The sequence below is a fragment of the Dermacentor variabilis genome, chromosome 1 (genome assembly GCF_050947875.1).
Source record: "Dermacentor variabilis isolate Ectoservices chromosome 1, ASM5094787v1, whole genome shotgun sequence".
NCBI lineage: Eukaryota > Metazoa > Arthropoda > Arachnida > Ixodida > Ixodidae > Dermacentor > Dermacentor variabilis.
In genome coordinates, this window is record NC_134568.1 from 273,885,813 (window position 1) to 273,902,567 (window position 16,755).

The 16,755-nt window shown below is 41.4% G+C and overlaps 1 protein-coding gene across 3 annotated transcripts in view; it reads left to right on the forward strand.

Annotated features, from left to right (window-relative positions):
* The first annotated feature begins 137 nt into the window (after positions 1-137).
* The window catches only part of Gmd (GDP-mannose 4,6 dehydratase), a 33,178-nt gene continuing 16,560 nt past the window's right edge, over positions 138-16,755 (forward strand). The window contains exons 1-8 of one of the 3 annotated variants that reach the window (XM_075675992.1): positions 138-283; positions 527-602; positions 3,751-3,883; positions 11,033-11,142; positions 11,232-11,424; positions 11,756-11,860; positions 11,931-12,058; positions 14,237-14,355. In XM_075675992.1, coding sequence (XP_075532107.1) covers positions 153-283; positions 527-602; positions 3,751-3,883; positions 11,033-11,142; positions 11,232-11,424; positions 11,756-11,860; positions 11,931-12,058; positions 14,237-14,355 — 995 coding nt within the window. In that variant the 5' untranslated portion in view covers positions 138-152. Of the gene's footprint in view, positions 419-526; positions 603-3,750; positions 3,884-11,032; positions 11,143-11,231; positions 11,425-11,755; positions 11,861-11,930; positions 12,059-14,236; positions 14,356-16,755 lie in introns of all 3 variants that reach the window. The other 2 variants (XM_075675998.1, XM_075676005.1) reach the window with 2 other exon arrangements.

The following is a 16,755-nucleotide window of genomic DNA, read 5'->3' on the forward strand; positions in this document are numbered from 1 at the left end:
CGCATCATAACCAACCACGACGTACGCAAAATTACCTTTTCTTTACATTAAAAGCAAAAAAGAATATGCCAAAAAATATGGGATGAATTAGGAGTTTTACATTATTGTTATTGCTTGGCGCTTATATTTGGTGATGACGCTTTCTATTAGCCATGGATTTGACGCTCCATGATTTGACGCTTCTTGACACCACCGTGCTACCGTGCTTGACACTTGACATTTGGCTGATTTGTTGGCTAAAAGAGAAGGTTACTGCATCCATGCTCGCTGGTATTCTGTGGCGGTAGGCGGTATTTTATATAGGTGTTCTGTGGTAGCGTACTCTACAGCAGCCGAAACACGCGTACAAGCTTAACGCCGATAGCAAAGCCGGTAGTCCGGTGCCAGCATCACCAGTAACTGCAGTAAGACGTGTTGGGTAATGAAGCCAACAGTTTATCCCACTGAATCTTGGTGTGCCGTCTGCTGAGTGACATTATTCTGACGCATTTTTTAAAAAATCTCTACTTGCATGTGTTCAACGAAGCTTCATAGCTGACATGGCATCGGGGGAGGATGGTTCCAAGAGAAAAGTTGCGTTAATTTCGGGAATTACTGGGCAAGTAAGTGAACAGTCATCATTTAATAGGGCTTAGTGCCGCGTTTGATTTGTGCTTTGTTCTGGCACCATTTTTTTATAGCGCATTTCATGTGAATACGTGGCAAACGTACGCGAACTCCTGCCGCGTGAGTTGTGTATGTTTAACGCGGTAACGTCGAATAGATAGAATGCAGCGCACAAGATGGTCACCGTCCCTGTTCTTTTTTTCTTTTTTTTCAATCTACGCATTTATGAGTTGCCATTGGCAGGAAAATTGTTTGCAGCAGCACCTTTAGAACGTAAACTAACTTTTCCTCTTACGCAACACACATTCCTTTTGCTTTTCTTTTTCTGGTTATACGAAAAACCTAAGTTTTATACAGAACTACGAAAAACAGACAACTATAATGTGTGTTTATTGGTGAACACTTAGAAGCAAATAGTTGGATTGCATCCAAATTCATATATTACTGCTGCTGAATACAAAAGTGGAAGTCAGTGCAGCTATCCATGTTGGTATTGCTTTCATGATCATTTATGCAAGCAAACTAACAAATGTGCGATTACAAATGGCCTTTTTCTGGCAAATGAAATTGTTGCTGTGCAAGTGTAGGATGTCTTTACAGATAACAGGGAAAATAATTTTCCCCAGCACAGAGATGAACCAACAAAGACAACTCCTCATTTTATTGTGGCAGTGTCTGTCTTCAGTCTTTAAATTTTCAAACTGGAATGTTGAACTGTTAGAAAGATACACATTGATGCACAAAAGTAAAGTACTTTCTTTTTAATGATTGAAAGAATTCCAACATCAAACTTTTAGCATTACTTTTGTTCTGTAAAATTTTATTTCTACTGTATAGTAGGGATGATGTAATGATTATATTCCAATTCTTTACCTTTTGCACTTTGTCAGTGGTGAAATGGGCACTCCACCTACCTTATCACCAGGATCGACCATTCATGAAGGTCGGATGATAAGAGCGAAATAGAATTGAAGAAAAAGAACCCTTATGTTATGCTGGCCTATATGTCTGTAAGGCCGAAGCAGCAACGTATCCACCTGATCTAAGAAGCCTTTTCTTCACTTATAATGACTGGTCTTGGCCGCAGCTGCCAGAAATTTTGTTGTTGGAACATTGCCTTAATGCTTTACTTTGGGCAGTTCCTTGGATGTAATTTTTTAATTTGACCATCATAATGCACTTACCTGGTAGGTATTGATTAGCCTGCAAGCTTATCTTTTTGCACTTCCATTGATATAAACATTATTTGCACAGCGTCACGTTCTCGTTTACGGGAATGAAAATTCAGTTTAGAATGTATTTGTATGACATCACATACCATTTTGTAGTCCTATTCGCAGCTTCCATTGTGCCGCTAATTTGTACCCCCTTGTAGCATGTTGTGGAATGCAGGGTGACCTGCTTACAGCTTGTTAAGCAAAATTATGACCTTTATTTCAGCTTTGAAACTATTAACATATTTATGATACCATCTTTCAAAATATCTGCCAATGGCACAGTTTATTTCCAAGCATGTCTGTTGTGCAGGGGGAATTAGGAGCTGTCTTTCATTCATTTTTGCTTCAGGCTAAAGGTTGGCCCAGTGTCGCATGATTAACATTAATGTGCCTTCTTTGCAGTCTTCATTTATCATTTGCAAACTCAAGTTAATGTGAATCAACTTTCACTGTGCAGAAATATTCTTCCCACTTCTCTGGCGGTATTACTAACTGCAGAATCATTTCTTGAAATTGAGGGTTGGCTCCAGGAATGACCTCATAAAGCCACTGCCTTTGGTATTGAAAGTGAGGACAATGGGGTTTTTTTACCAGCCATCTTAGGTTAAATGACAACAGGCTTTTCATCAGTTTCCACCTGGTTGCTGGTGCTGCTTAAAAAAGCAACATCATCAGTTATTCATTATAACTGTACTTTTCCAGAGATGATGTATAAAAACTTCAGTGATTTACATGCTGAATGATACAGCATGGTGAATTGATGCGCACCTTGTCATTTAAGAGAGCTTCCCAGGATACTTTTTGTGGTGGGGTTAAAGACTTTGTGAGATCTATGGTCATATGTAAAAAAATATAATGGTTCAGACAGAAGAATGGTATGACTGTCTCACTGAATATATGAGGACGAATCAGGAAGTCTTTGCCCTAGTTTTATATGAGCCAGAATAAGGTACATGCAGGTCATTACAAATCTACGTGGTATTCTGTGTACCTTACACTACATTTCCACATAGTCCCCACACTGGTTCAGGTATTTGCCTTATCGCAGCACTAAATTTGACATGCTGACTGTCGAACCATCAGACTGCAGTCTCGGCTTCATCTTTGCACGGGAATCACTGTCCTGCCAGGAACTTCTTCAGCGGACCAAAAACATGGAGCTCACTAGGGACAAGGTCCGGACTGTACAGTGGGTGGTCCAGACTCCTTGTGAAATGACTGGAGCTTTTCGGCGGTTCTGATTGTCACACTTAATTGCTCGTATGCCATGGAAGTGTGAAGCACAACCACCATTTTCAACAACTGACAGCAGCGCCGTGCCGTGCAGCTACTGGCAGATAAGGCCAGGCCGGTACAAAAAAAAAGGTCCACCTCTGGGAATGGATATGTTGACTTCTTATTTACAGCCATAATTTGGTTAAAAAAGAAATAATAAAGGCAAAGACCTTCTGATTCGCCCTCATTCATGAGCTGCAGTACATGCAGCTAATGTAAGAGTTTCATGTTTCAACTCTTGCTTCATGTTGGAGAAACTTGCAGAACATATTGGAAGCCGCATGTGGAGAATGTTTAGTTCATAACTGAACATATTCTTTTAAAAAATCGTCAATATGTGCCATCGGGAGCTAAAATTCGGGTGCCACAGGGGTAGTTGAGAAAGATGAAATTCCTCGTGGCTTGCCTGTGCAAGCATGAAATAGGGAGCTGTGCTGCATTATTTGTATGCGCAAGTGTGCACCACACCACTCGGTTTCAGATTATAAAAATATTGCTTTATCTTGGCACACATCGTAACCTTGATAATACTCTGTCCTGAAACATTTATTTTGAGCCCTGTGGTTCTTAGATTACTAAAAAAAAAGATTTTAATAGGTTTTTCATTTTATACTGTCATAAATCTAATTGCACTTTTTTTGTTTTCTGGAAGGATGGATCATACCTTGCCGAGTTTCTTCTTGGCAAAGGCTATGAAGTTCATGGAATAATTCGTAGATCCAGCTCTTTCAACACGGGTCGGATCGAGCATCTGTACAAAGACCCCAAGACCCATCAGCAAGGATGTAGGTACTGTTTGGTAAATCACATGGTAGCAGTGTTAATGGTAGCCTTTGGTGAGAGTAGCACACACTGCATTTTTCTGCATGTAGTCACTTTCTCAAGGCAGTACTACTTCATACATGTATTTTGTAAAGCTATAGATCAGTGCTAAAGAGTCCTTGAAATGGTTTAGACAAACTTTGTAGACGTGTAAATTACAGCTACAGTAAAACATTAGCACCACAATTTAAGTGAAGCATCTCGTATTAAGATAGCTAGGGATGATTAGATATTACCCTCCTCCTTAGCTATGCTTTTTTGCCTCAACTCATTTGTTGAGGGATCAAGGCTAAGCTCCGCCTTTACTGGCTCTGCATCACGTGACGTCATGTTGTCTAATTCCGGTTGTCTTGGAGCCAGCGCACGAAGCCTCTCTAACCTCCCTGCTAGCTGCCTGGTTGTCGAGCCCCCCCTTGCGAGAGCTATCCAAGCAACGGGCGTTGCGAGTGTTCTGTCACAGTGCTGAACGTGTCCTCACATCAGTTGTGAGGGGTCCCGTGAAAACCCAGAAAAGCAGTGCCACTGTGATCGGTAGCAATGCACAATTTTAAAGCCTCACAATAAATTACACGCCTTACGTTGAACACTTAAATACATCGCTTAATGATTAGAAAGACCTACCGAGCAACTCAGTGTGTTTGTGCAAAATCATCAAAATCATTTCAGTGTCCCTTTAATAGTTTGTGGTTCCCATACTCAAAACATGACATCACACAAAAGAAAAGCAGTCCAGTTTTTGTACAAATACACAAACTTTTTCTCTTTTTAATGTTATATACAGCATCCAAGCATACATCACCACGTCAGGAGGGAGGCTAAAGGCTGTATATGCCTGACGAGGCCTATCCTCCTTGTGGTGACAAACAGTACATTTGAGACAAGCTTTCCTCTAAAGTAACATTAAAATCGCAGAAAAAAAGAACATCCATAATTCTGTACAGTATATAAATGTTTCAAGATGAGTACTTTTTGAAATTACAGCTGTAAAAAGGAACAGGAAAGAGAGCACACAAAATCAATAAATAAGTAAACCACCGTTATCCAGCAATGTTGTAAATAATCTGCTACGTTAAGACTACAGTAGGTATAAGTTGTGTGTTATGACCTTAGCAACAGATCCATAACTCTTCTTTGTAAAGTATTTTACTTGGGAACTCGTGTATTAGCGTTTCGATATCTTTGTTGTCATTCAAGAAAGTTATAATGGTATGTTCAAAGGTCTGAAGCCCATAGTTAGTTCTAACCTCAGGAGTTTTGCGAGAGACATATCGGAGTTCATAAACAGCATCAGGCCATGCAACTGCACAAAAGCTAAGGTTAGGTTTCCTGTGCATCAAGCAATGAGCCTCTATTGCCTGTCGAAGTGTTATTAACTTATATGTGTTAAGAAGGGCCCAGTGGTCGCCAGTATTCTCGTGTACATGGAACATTTAGGATTGCTCTAATTGCTTTTTTCTTTTTGTAAGATAAATAAGGAGTTTAGGTTTGTAGACATTGTTCTACCCCATACAAATAAGCAGTAGTGGAGAAGTGACTGGATAAGGGTAAAATATAGTTGTTTTTTTAGCCAGGTTGGTAGAAGAAGCCTTAATTTATGCATTAGGCCAACTGAGCGTGATATCTTGGAACGCAAGTAATTACTATGCTCAGTCCAGGTTAACTGCTCACTGAAGACCACACCAAGAGAACGTGTAGACCTCACACATTCAGTGTTTCTCCTCTGGAACGGAGGACAGGCTTGAAGGTTAGAATTTTATTTTTAGGTTTAAACACTACATTTTTTTTTTCACATTTAGCTGAAGCTCATTGGCATGTATCCAGATATTTGTTTGCATTTGCTAAAGTGTTCAAGAATATGTTAGTGTCATCTGCATACAGAACTATAACAGCTGAACCAGGTACATTGATAATATCATTAATGTAAAGTAGAAAAAAGTAAGGGCCCTAAAATGGAGCCCTGTGGAACACCTGTACATATTGCGCCAAAAGCAGATGGAACACTGTTTACAACTGTGCACTGTATTCTTGACGATAAATAGCTATTAAGTTCCAGAGCAATACCTCTTATTCCATAGAATGGTAATTTACGTAATATTTCATGTTTAATAGAATCGAATGCTTTTTTATTCAATCCTGTTATTTAACTGATTTACTAAACATGGCTGACCTTCCCAGTTTTCAAAACAAAGGCAAATTAGCATCTATACAGTTCAATTACCAGTTGTCTCACAACCCCGCAAATATTGGTCCTAAAAGATGTTTCCACTGAAAAATTACGGCCTACACATAACAAGCATTTCTTGATGCACTGCGAATAGACATGCCATTTTGTTTCAGATAGTCGTGCTGTCTGTCACGAAAAGAGCAGCACTAACTCGACTACTGCTCAACTGCTAAAGGCTAATTTACTAAACTCGTCCATAACAGTGATCAAGAAAGCTATACTTGTCTTGCACAGGGAGATCTCTTCATTACTGGAATTTTTAAAACTGCTATTTAATCATATTTTAAATATTGTTGAGCATTTGTCATTGGAGGTGTCTTATCCTTCATTCTGTACTTCTAAATTGTACTTAACTATGGTAGGTATTTTAATTTTGATTAATAATTGTAACAATATTTTAATTACTAATACTGTACTTACAAATTTTGTGTGTTGTACCCCCTTCGCCCCCACTGTAATGCCGATGAGGTGCTGTGGGTAATTTCTTTTACTGCAATTGGGCTTTTCAACCTTTGATTTTGTAATAATGCACTATTGTATGCGCCAGTATCTTATGTTCTGTGATTTTATTGTGATATGTTCTTTATGCATACTTTGTTGCAACCATTTTCTCATGCGAGAGTGGCAGTATTCTTAAATAAATTACATGTCTAGTCACTTACACGCACCATGCTATAATGCCTCCTCGTAAGTCATCATACATTATGGAATCCAGGCCACTAATATCATTGTAGCCCATGTTCTTCTTGACTACATATGCTAGGATACAGAAAAAAATGCTAAATCTTTTTCAAGCTCTTGTAGTATAATACTAATAAACTGTTGTAGAGCCTCAGCCTGTTGCCATTGTTCTACAAAGGGTAGTTGTCTAATAGGGCTGCACCAGCCATGGTCAGCAGGGTTCATGCTTTGCTTCCAAAGCTTGAAAGTGCTAGAACTACATTTGTACTCGCAGCTCCTAATGTTGCGAGAATAGAGAAAGATAAGCCTTATGAAGATAAGGTCTTCTGAGATAAGTTGTGCCTTCTGAAGGAACACTGTAGGTGGCATTTCATATTGCATGGGGCTTCTCGCTCTCAGGAGTAACGTTTGCCTATTGTCCCTAGGCGTGCCAGCAGGAGTCGCAGGGCGCAGTAGTGCTGAACTTAGTCACAAGTTGGCGGCTGAATGTAATTATATTTATTCAGTCGTGTTATTTACTAAATGTAAGGACGTGTCATTATTTCACATTATTGGCGGCGCCTCCAGGACACCAAAGCGGCAATGGGAAGCACCAAAGCTAGAACCGGGACCAGTCCCGGTTCTAGCTTTGGTATCACGGAATGGAAGCACCTTCTATGTGCGCACCTCTGCAAGACCACATGACTGTACCTCTCATTTTTAGCTTTCACAAGCAACACATAAGGAATTTATTTTTGATGGGCTAGTTGGCTCTGATTCATAGGGACTTCAAAGTGATTCTTGTCTCATCAATGTGCAGTTATATGTTCATTATTAGTGGGTTTATCAGTGGCCGTAGTGCCTCAAAATTTGCAATTAAATGTATGTTTTTGATGCAAGGATTGGAAAAAAGGTCTTCAAACTGGAGGAAAAAACACCATGGCCAAAAGAATTGGAAAAAAGAGCGAGGCAGGAAGTTTGTTGCAAGCACTAACAAATTTGAAAGAAAGGGACAGGCCTAGATGTAAAAAACAAGGGTTTGTGTCTGTGCTACTCCTTCAGTCTGAATCACTCAAACTGTCTGTAGGGACTACAATCACACTTCCAGACCTGCTGCCTATTTGGTGACCACTCAGCCAGATGAAAAGCAAATATGTATTGGGTTGCATTAATCCATAAAACACTTTCCACCCTGTCCTTTTGAAAGCCTTCCACTTCACATACCATATCTGTCCCCTAAAGCTGTGGTGGTTGTCAGCGTTACCTCATCCAATTTTTGTAGTGCCCGTCATGTGCATCATTATGATTATCAAGTTTCCATGGCAGACATGAGTAGAAAGCATGCTATAGTCCCTGCGCAGGATTTAATCCCTTGTCTGTGATGCGAGCTCTTGTACACCCTTATTGGCTGCACTGTGAGATCATTGCCATTGTCATTTTTATCATGTCATTATCATGCCATCATTGTTGTCATTGGACAGTCAGTGCTATTCTGTAATCACACCATTATTATCATCCTTAATTTGTTACCATTGTCAACATAGGCCCAGCTACTGCTGTTCTGGTTGGCACTTCAGGCCACTTCAGACTTTCCTTTAAGTGGCCCTCTGTTATATAGTATATAACCCCAACGTTGAGCAAGCTACAACATGCCTAGGCTTACTCCTTTATAAACCCTGAGTCCCTTGGCCATTTCCAGCTCTGTTTAACCATGTAATTTACATTCGTTATACTGTGATGTTTATTATCTTGTCCTAGCCTATCCTGTCCGTAAGTATGCAGCTAGCATGCATTTGATTTTTGTGTGCCCATTACCAATATTTGCGTTTGTTTACTGTCAGTAATCTACTATAATACTTTTGTTCTGCCTGCTTAGTTAAGTTGTGCATAAGCATCCATGCATTTATTGATCAAAGGCTTTAGAGATGGCAAAGTGGTGCATCATTCTGGACAGTTCCTTTCATGTGTCCTGATAGGCACACCTTGCTTATGCAGTATTTGTGCTACAAATAAATTATTTGCACCTAGTGTACTCACTCTGGCAAGCTAACACGTGACCATTATGTAAATGGCTTGGTGAAGCAGTAATCAGATTGAGGGCTCTACAAGATATTGCTGCCGCTGCACTTTTCCCAGAATTTGTGGGGACGGCATTGCATGTAGCTGAGGTTAGAGAAAAGGGTATGTCTTCTGAATTCTTGGAAATAAAAAAACTGCGACGCCAGCTGATGCGAAGAGCAGCAATTGTGCGTGTTCTGTGACATTGTTGAATGTTAAGAAAATTGAGAAAACATGCAGATTACATGAAAAAAAGCAACAAAAAAAAAAGCTGGCATACACTTGCCAATTTAGAGTTCAAGGCAATTGGATGTCTCCTGAAAGCTCTGCATAAGTAATAGCATGAATCAATTGAAGCAAACCAATTGGTTGTGTATTGACGTATCTTTCCATTGACCCATCAAATCTTAAAGGGCCCCTCACCAGGCCCCATACCAAATTTTGGTTATATGCTGGAAGTTGTTACGTGTCCTCTAGGGAGTGTTCTGCTGCAAAAATTTTTCAAACCAGCTCATTAATAGCCGAGATAGAAATATTTCAGGGCCGCCAACACATGATTTCAGCAGGCAGGCTCCACTGCCAAGCAAGATGCTCTCTCCACTCGCCCCGGCTAGCCTTCGCAAGCGAAATTCCTTCCCTGTGTTTTCCCATACCAGACCTTGAGGACCGCGTGGCGCATACGTCACAGGCCCCGCCTTCATTTTTTTTCTCCTCTCCCTTCTTTTTCCTGCGCTATGCATTTTCGCTGACAAGTCTATGAAACAAAGGAATTCATACACTTCACCAATTCATAGCATTGAGCCTCAATTTCTACAAACTTCATGGCCTGGGAAACCTTATCACTTTAGTTTGGCGTGACCCTGCAGCACCATGTGCACTGTTGTAGTAGTGCTAGGTACTATCCTCATATGTACAATGCTCAGTGATTGAAATGCGATACTCGGACAACATGACAGCCAGTACTTTCTTGCGCCACTGGTGGGTGCTGGTGACACTGAGATGTTGCATTTTTATGTGACATGAAAGCGAAAATCTTTTTGATGCATGATAACTGCATTCGGCCTCCTCAGCGATCACCCAGCGATCACTGGTGGCAAAAAAAGGGCTGACCGAGAATTGTGTTTCAATCGCTGAGCCCTGTATGTTAGATTAGAGTACACCATATAAGTTGGTGTCACAGTTCTTTGAAAGGTAGGGTTGTTTGATTTGTTAAATTTTCTAATCGAATGGAATACAAATATTCGAGAAAAATTATCTCTAAACATAGAATATTTTTTTAATTTCTAAGCAAAGTCAGTTATACAACATTTGTACAGAATCCATGTGGTTAAAAAAATAATGAGGCTCGTGTACATTATTTTATGCATGCATGTTCAAGACTGGACGTCCACTCAGCTTGTAATGAGAAACATTTCCTTTCAGTTATCTGCTGCATCATGACAATGACTGCAATGAAACAAGCATCATAAGGTGCCCGTAGGTTGTTGTATTCACCGAAGGAGAGAGGTGTTATACTACAGCACCACTCATTTTTTTAAGAGATACAAAAATAGCGACACTGGCCAAGTGCTAAATTGCTTTGCGTAAATTGAGACAACAAATTTCTTAAGGGCACAACATTCTTATTTAATGACTGGAAATTATTCAGCAGACATTATCTGCCTGTGCGTTCACTTCGAAATTTGTTTCTCTGCACAACAATCGCAACTTTTTTTGTGACGCTCATACAGGACAATCCTCACTTCCATTACTTTCTCTCCCTTGAGGTTCGAAGAAGTGTTATCGCTTATATTTGAACAATAACAAATATTCAAAAATCTTGAATAGTTAATCCTCGAATTGAATTGAATAGCTAGGACTATTCGATTCTTGCTCGAAATTTTGAATACTCGCACACCTCAACTGTAAAGAAACATAGACTGGGACTTCATGAGGTTGAAAAGTTGCAAAATGTCAGATCCACCTGTGCTGTGGAATTAATAGGAAGATTTAGAAATAGCGTATCCAGGTGGCTCAGTTTACGTAAAAACCCAAAGTGCTTCGGTTCTACCCTCTTTGCATTCTTTTGAATGCCTTGCAGACTGCATCCCCTGTTTACACGTCCCCCATTCCTTAAGCTGCCTAAATGGCATTGAGAATTTATTTTGTCTTCACTTTTGTCTTTGTTTAGCTATGCAACTCCACTATGGTGACCTGACGGACAGCTTGTGTTTAGTGAAGCTTATTAGGCAGACAAATCCCACTGAAATATACAACTTAGGTGCCCAGAGTCATGTAAAAGTGAGTACGTCATCTCATGCTGTTTATGTACCTGAGAACTGCAAGCTCTTTCCATTTAGGAAAAGTGTGTTACATGGCATTTCTTCTAGGTCTCTTTTGACTTGAGTGAGTACACAGCTAACGTGGATGCAATTGGCACCCTGCGCATCTTGGAAGCAATCAGGGTATGTGGTTTAGAGCACAAAGTGAAGTTCTATCAGGCTTCAACGAGCGAATTATATGGAAAAGTGCGAGAGATACCACAAAAAGAGACAACACCGTTTTATCCTAGGTCACCATATGGTAAGTCAGCCAAATCTCCTGGTTTTGCTCTTGGCGTTAGCTGCTCAGTTAACAATTTAGCTGTGTTTGGCTTATCTCAAAAGTACTGTAAATGGTGAATTAAGCATTAGTGTTCTAAGCTATATGGTAAGTCAGCCAAATCTCCTGGTTTTGCTCTTGGCGTTAGCTGCTCAGTTAACAATTTAGCTGTGTTTGGCTTATCTCAAAAGTACTGTAAATGGTGAATTAAGCATTAGTGTTCTAAGCTACTTTGTACAGCTTCTGTATGGAGAGCTAACCGCCCATAGTGCAGGCAGTTTTTTCTGTAAATTGTTTTTTCCTTTTTTTTAAGGTGTTGCAAAACTGTATGGGTACTGGATTGTTGTTAACTACAGGGAAGCCTACAACATGTTTGCCGTAAATGGCATACTCTTCAATCATGAGAGTCCCAGGAGAGGTGAGCTTTCTGCCTAGACCATAAATGTTTAACTGTGGTGACATAGGATTGTGTGCACCTTACGTTTTAGGTGAGACATTTGTAACAAGAAAAATTAGTAGATCCGTTGCAAAGATACATTTGGGCCAATTGGAATGCTTTGAGCTTGGCAACCTAGACTCGAAGCGGGATTGGGGCCATGCAAAGGATTATGTTGAGGTGAGGCTTCCAACATTTCTTGATTTTTTTCTCCTCTGTGTAAGGGAATTGAGTGCTCTTCACCACTTGAATAGGAGCATTAGTACAAATGAGCCGAACATATTTTCTTGCATACTTTTGAATTTTAAATCACAGCTCTTTTCTGTACGATGCAAAATACAATCATCAAAAGCGTGGCAGGTTAAATAAAATCTTAAATATAGTCATTCTAGGTGGCACGTAAGGCCTGTTAGCAACTTATCTGGGGCACCTTTACCTTCAATTACGAAGGAACAGCGCCAACGAAGACGATCACAAGTGGGGAGAACGACACAGGACAAGCGCCATTTTCCAGCAAATATAAGAAAAATCACAGACATGCGCACAATGACCATAATGCATCATCTGCCAAACCGTTCAAGATAGGACATTTCGTTTTTGAAGAGGGTCACGGAAGTATCACTAACACAGGCGCTTGTCCTGTGTCGTTCTCCCCACTTGTGATCGTCTTCGTTGGCGCTGTTCCTTCGTAATTCAAGTATGCACCATCTAGCCCAAATGAATGTTGTCCTGGACCTTTACCTTCATGTTTGTGGGCTTTCATTTTCAGTGGAAAAATCAAGCAGGCTCTAATTGCTTCTTGCTGAAAACATCCCACTTTGATATTCATTTATAACTGTCTACAACTTCTTAAATGATGTCTTGTCAATTAGAACAGTAGCTAACAAGTTATGTAATTGCAAATCATCGAATATCAACAAAAATTGCTAGTGGGTTCTTAACTCGACTGTAAACAATGTGCACTTAATTTTGTTTGTGCAAAATGAACCATGTTAAGGTACAGTCCATGTTAGTTGGGACACATTCTGTGTCCATGCATGTGTGTGTGCGTGTGTGTATGCATGCCTTTGTGTGCGTAAAGCAAGAATGTTCCAATGTTCTGAGAAGCATATGCAGCTTTCAGCTGCTCACAGGCTTTTGAAGTAGGTTAGTGACATAGTCACACAAGGTGAATTTGAGAGATGCAACGAGTGTTTATTATAGACATGAAAGAATTGCTCTATTACAACATTAAGTGTTTACTGCTTCTACAAATAAAGTACCTTGAGCCTCAGCAACCTTGAAGGCTGTTTCTTTTTATGCTGCTTTGTCCATCACAGTTTAGCCAATGTTGGTCATTAGTAGCCTGCTAAACTCCTGTCACTATTGATAGCATGCTCACGCCATGATCATTCCTTGCGGGCGCATGAAAAGGGGGCATCACTGTAAGTGTATGTGTAAATTGCACACAGTCCCAGCCACTTCATATGGGGCTCCACAGTCGCCTCACAGGACCCACATCACTGCGTGCAAAGGAACCATGAAATCCAGGCTCTCTCTCTGGGGAGAGCACCTATTGAAATGGCCAGAGCAAAGGTTCACCGGTCAGTGCGATTTCGGAGGCCATGGCAGTGCATAAAAGAAATGGCATTGCAGTCTTGGGGCCATTGACCTGCCTTCTGAGTGAAACTGAATGCTTTAATTGCTGCCAGAAGCAATGGCTTGTTGCTGTTACAGTTGGAATTAATAGTGCGCATATATAGTGCAATGTAGCATGGTACAGAAAAAACAGCATCCTATGGAAATGTTGTTTCTGTGCACAAAACAGCAAGTGGGACTGCTAGTTCATGTGCTGTGTGAACACAGTTGCTTGGCTGGTGTACTTCGTGATTGACTTTATGGGAGTATGGTTATCCACCATTGGTTATAGTAAAAGTGGACTTCTTAGCTTTTCTTTTCGTTTTTAATTTTAACGTCTACATGAATGCATTATGGGAAGTTACAAGCGTGAGTGAGTTCGAATGATCACGTGGCCTTCGATACTTTTTTCATGCCACCACACTGCTGCGTTGTTTAATGAATATTTAGTTCTTATAATGTGCATATTAACAGAAAAGTGTTGGTCAAAGCTCACATGTGCAGTTAATCATGGTGGACTGCACCAACAGTCATCACAAACAGAAAATGTCTTCCTTGTTATAAGCACATGCTCCAAAATATGTTCAGAGTTCCAGACCCACTAACTGTTAGAGGGAGCCAAGAATCAATGTGATTACTTAGTATTTGTGCATGTGTGCATTTGTTTCAGAGGCAAATGGTGCTCAAATTTGCCTTTATGTGGTTTATACGTGGTAGTATACTTTATTTTTCTTGTTTTAGGCTATGTGGCTAATGCTTCAAGAAAAGGAACCGAGTGATTTTGTGATTGCCACCGGTGAATACCACAGTGTCCGAGAGTTCGTTGAAGTGGCCTTCAAGCACATTGGCCGAACTATTGTGTAAGTAACTTGCAGCCTTAATTTGCTAATAATAGTCGTTTTGTGTGATCTGGAGCTGTCCTGTCGAATATTGATTTCCATGGGTATTACACGCAGCATACCTTGAACAACTACAACATAAAGGAACAGACTATAGGTAAAGCAGCAGGATCGGACGGTGCAAAAAAGTTCTAGGCGTGTGTATTTACTGTCAATTTTATTCACATCACTCTGCTGAAAAGTGCATTCAAAATTTTGACCTGCCACAGTAGGTTAGTAGCATTGGCAATGCGCTGCTGTGCTAGAGTTCACAGGTTCAGTCCCAGCTGTGGTGACCGCGTTTCAATGGGGACGACATGCAAGAACACTCATAGTACAGTGGAACCCCGTTCATACGTTTTTCACCGGACCGGGGGAAAAAACGTAACAGCCGAGAAAACGCAACAGTGAGGAAAGCTCCGAAAATGAATGAAAAAAAGGGCAGCTTCAACTATAGACAATTTATTTCCACAGAGTGCGCTTAGGACTTAAAAAAGCCTATAATGATGGCTTGCCGTTTCTTTCGCTCGGTAGAAATCGCCACACGTTTCTCAATAGCTTGGAAGGCCGCATTGCTGTCAGCGTCGCTGTGAGGTGCGACGTACCTGCAGAGGTCTAGAGCCGCGACAGCTTCTCCAAAGCTAGGATTTGGCCACTGTCCAGCATCATGCGGCTCGTGCTCCTCGTCGTCAGCGCGCCACGGCAATGGCAACGGACGAAGGAATATCCGCGGGAAATTTTGCCCTCTTTGGCGTAATCATGCTAACCTGCTAACGACTGTTTAGTATTGCTGCGGAGCGCGCGCGTCCGAGCAGCCCGGTTGCGCGCGGCGCGGCGTGGGAGAAATGTAAACAAGAGAGGAGAGCTGTCCCGGTAGGCGGAGCAACGCCACTAGCAACGCCAACTTCCGGTTTCACTTTTGCTTCACAAAGAGTGACGTGAGGGCCTCTCCCGAGTTTCCTTCCTCCGTGAGTCGACCCGTCCAACAACCATGCGGTGACCCTAATCACAGTGATGATAGTGAGAGCATTTTTCACGAATGGCCACTTAGTGCGGCCTCTCGAACTGCCGTGCGGCTTTTTGCAGCCAGTTCCATAGCCAAGCCCGGCCAAGCCCAGCCAAAACTCGTCAAAAGCCAAAATGGCGGTTGGAGCGCGTTGCCTACTTCAGCCCAGGCGGGTTCGGGGTGCCAAGTTGCGACGTATCATGCGGGAACGTTTTCACAGCCACGACGTAACAGCGGGGTTCCTTATACATTGAATCCTATGGAAGCTATGCCGGGACCGGATGAAAACGACGTAGCAGCCGGGAAAACGCAGCAGTGAGGAACGTAACAGCGGGGTTCTACTGTATATGTATATAGATTTATATGCATGTTTAAGAACCCCAGCTGGTCAAAATTGATCTGGAGTCCCCCCACTATGGTGTGCCTCATAATCAGATAGTGGATTTGGCACGTAATACCTCAGAATATAATTAAAGACCTTCCTCCTCTATTTTACTCACATGCACAGAGAGCGAGGCTATGTGGACATAAGTAGCAAAAAGGATATCTGGGATAATTTTGCAAATTACCAAAATTGAGCTAATTATCTTAATTAATCACTTAAGGGCAATGTTGTGATTGTAGAATGGACGCTAAGAAGTAGTTAAGTTATGCCTGCTTTAGTAGAAATTATAAGACTAGCACCATATTCGAGATATCTGCCTCAAAAATCTGCTAAAAAGTGCCTCGTCAGTCCAGTTAATGTCCTCAGTAATGCTTCGTATATACACGAAGCGGTGGAGAGGTCAGATGGCGCTTTCAAAAAACCCCATAAACTGGAACACTCATTTTATGGGTGTTTTCAGTTTAAGAAATAAAGAAAATTTAAGATGAACTGTTCGAGGTACCCTTTTGGGAAGCTATGAAAGGTGTATCTCATAGCAAATTTTAAGGTCACATATCCCTGAAGTGGTGCTAGTCTTCAAGGGACACTAAAGGTTACTATTAAGTCAACGTGGACTGTTGAAATACCATCACAAAAACCTCGAAACGCTTGTTTCGTGCCAAGGAGAGACTTATTTTAAGAGAAAATGCGTTCTGAAGCGTCCGCGTACCTCTAGCGCAGTTCAAATCGCCCGCCCTCCGATCGAGGAGTACTGACATCATGGTCTCATAGTGACGTTGCGCCATCGGTGAGTAGAACGGCGTCCGCAGACGGCGCTACGGCTTTTCTGCGCAAAACGCGAACGCGCGGCCAGAAACAGAGCCAAGACAGAGCCGACAGCAGAGCGAAAGCGGGAGTATGGTGGCTAGCGGAAGGAGAAACGAATTACGTCCCACATTACGTCCCACGGCACACGGAGAGTCCGTTTTCGTTAAACTATAGGCTGCGGCGA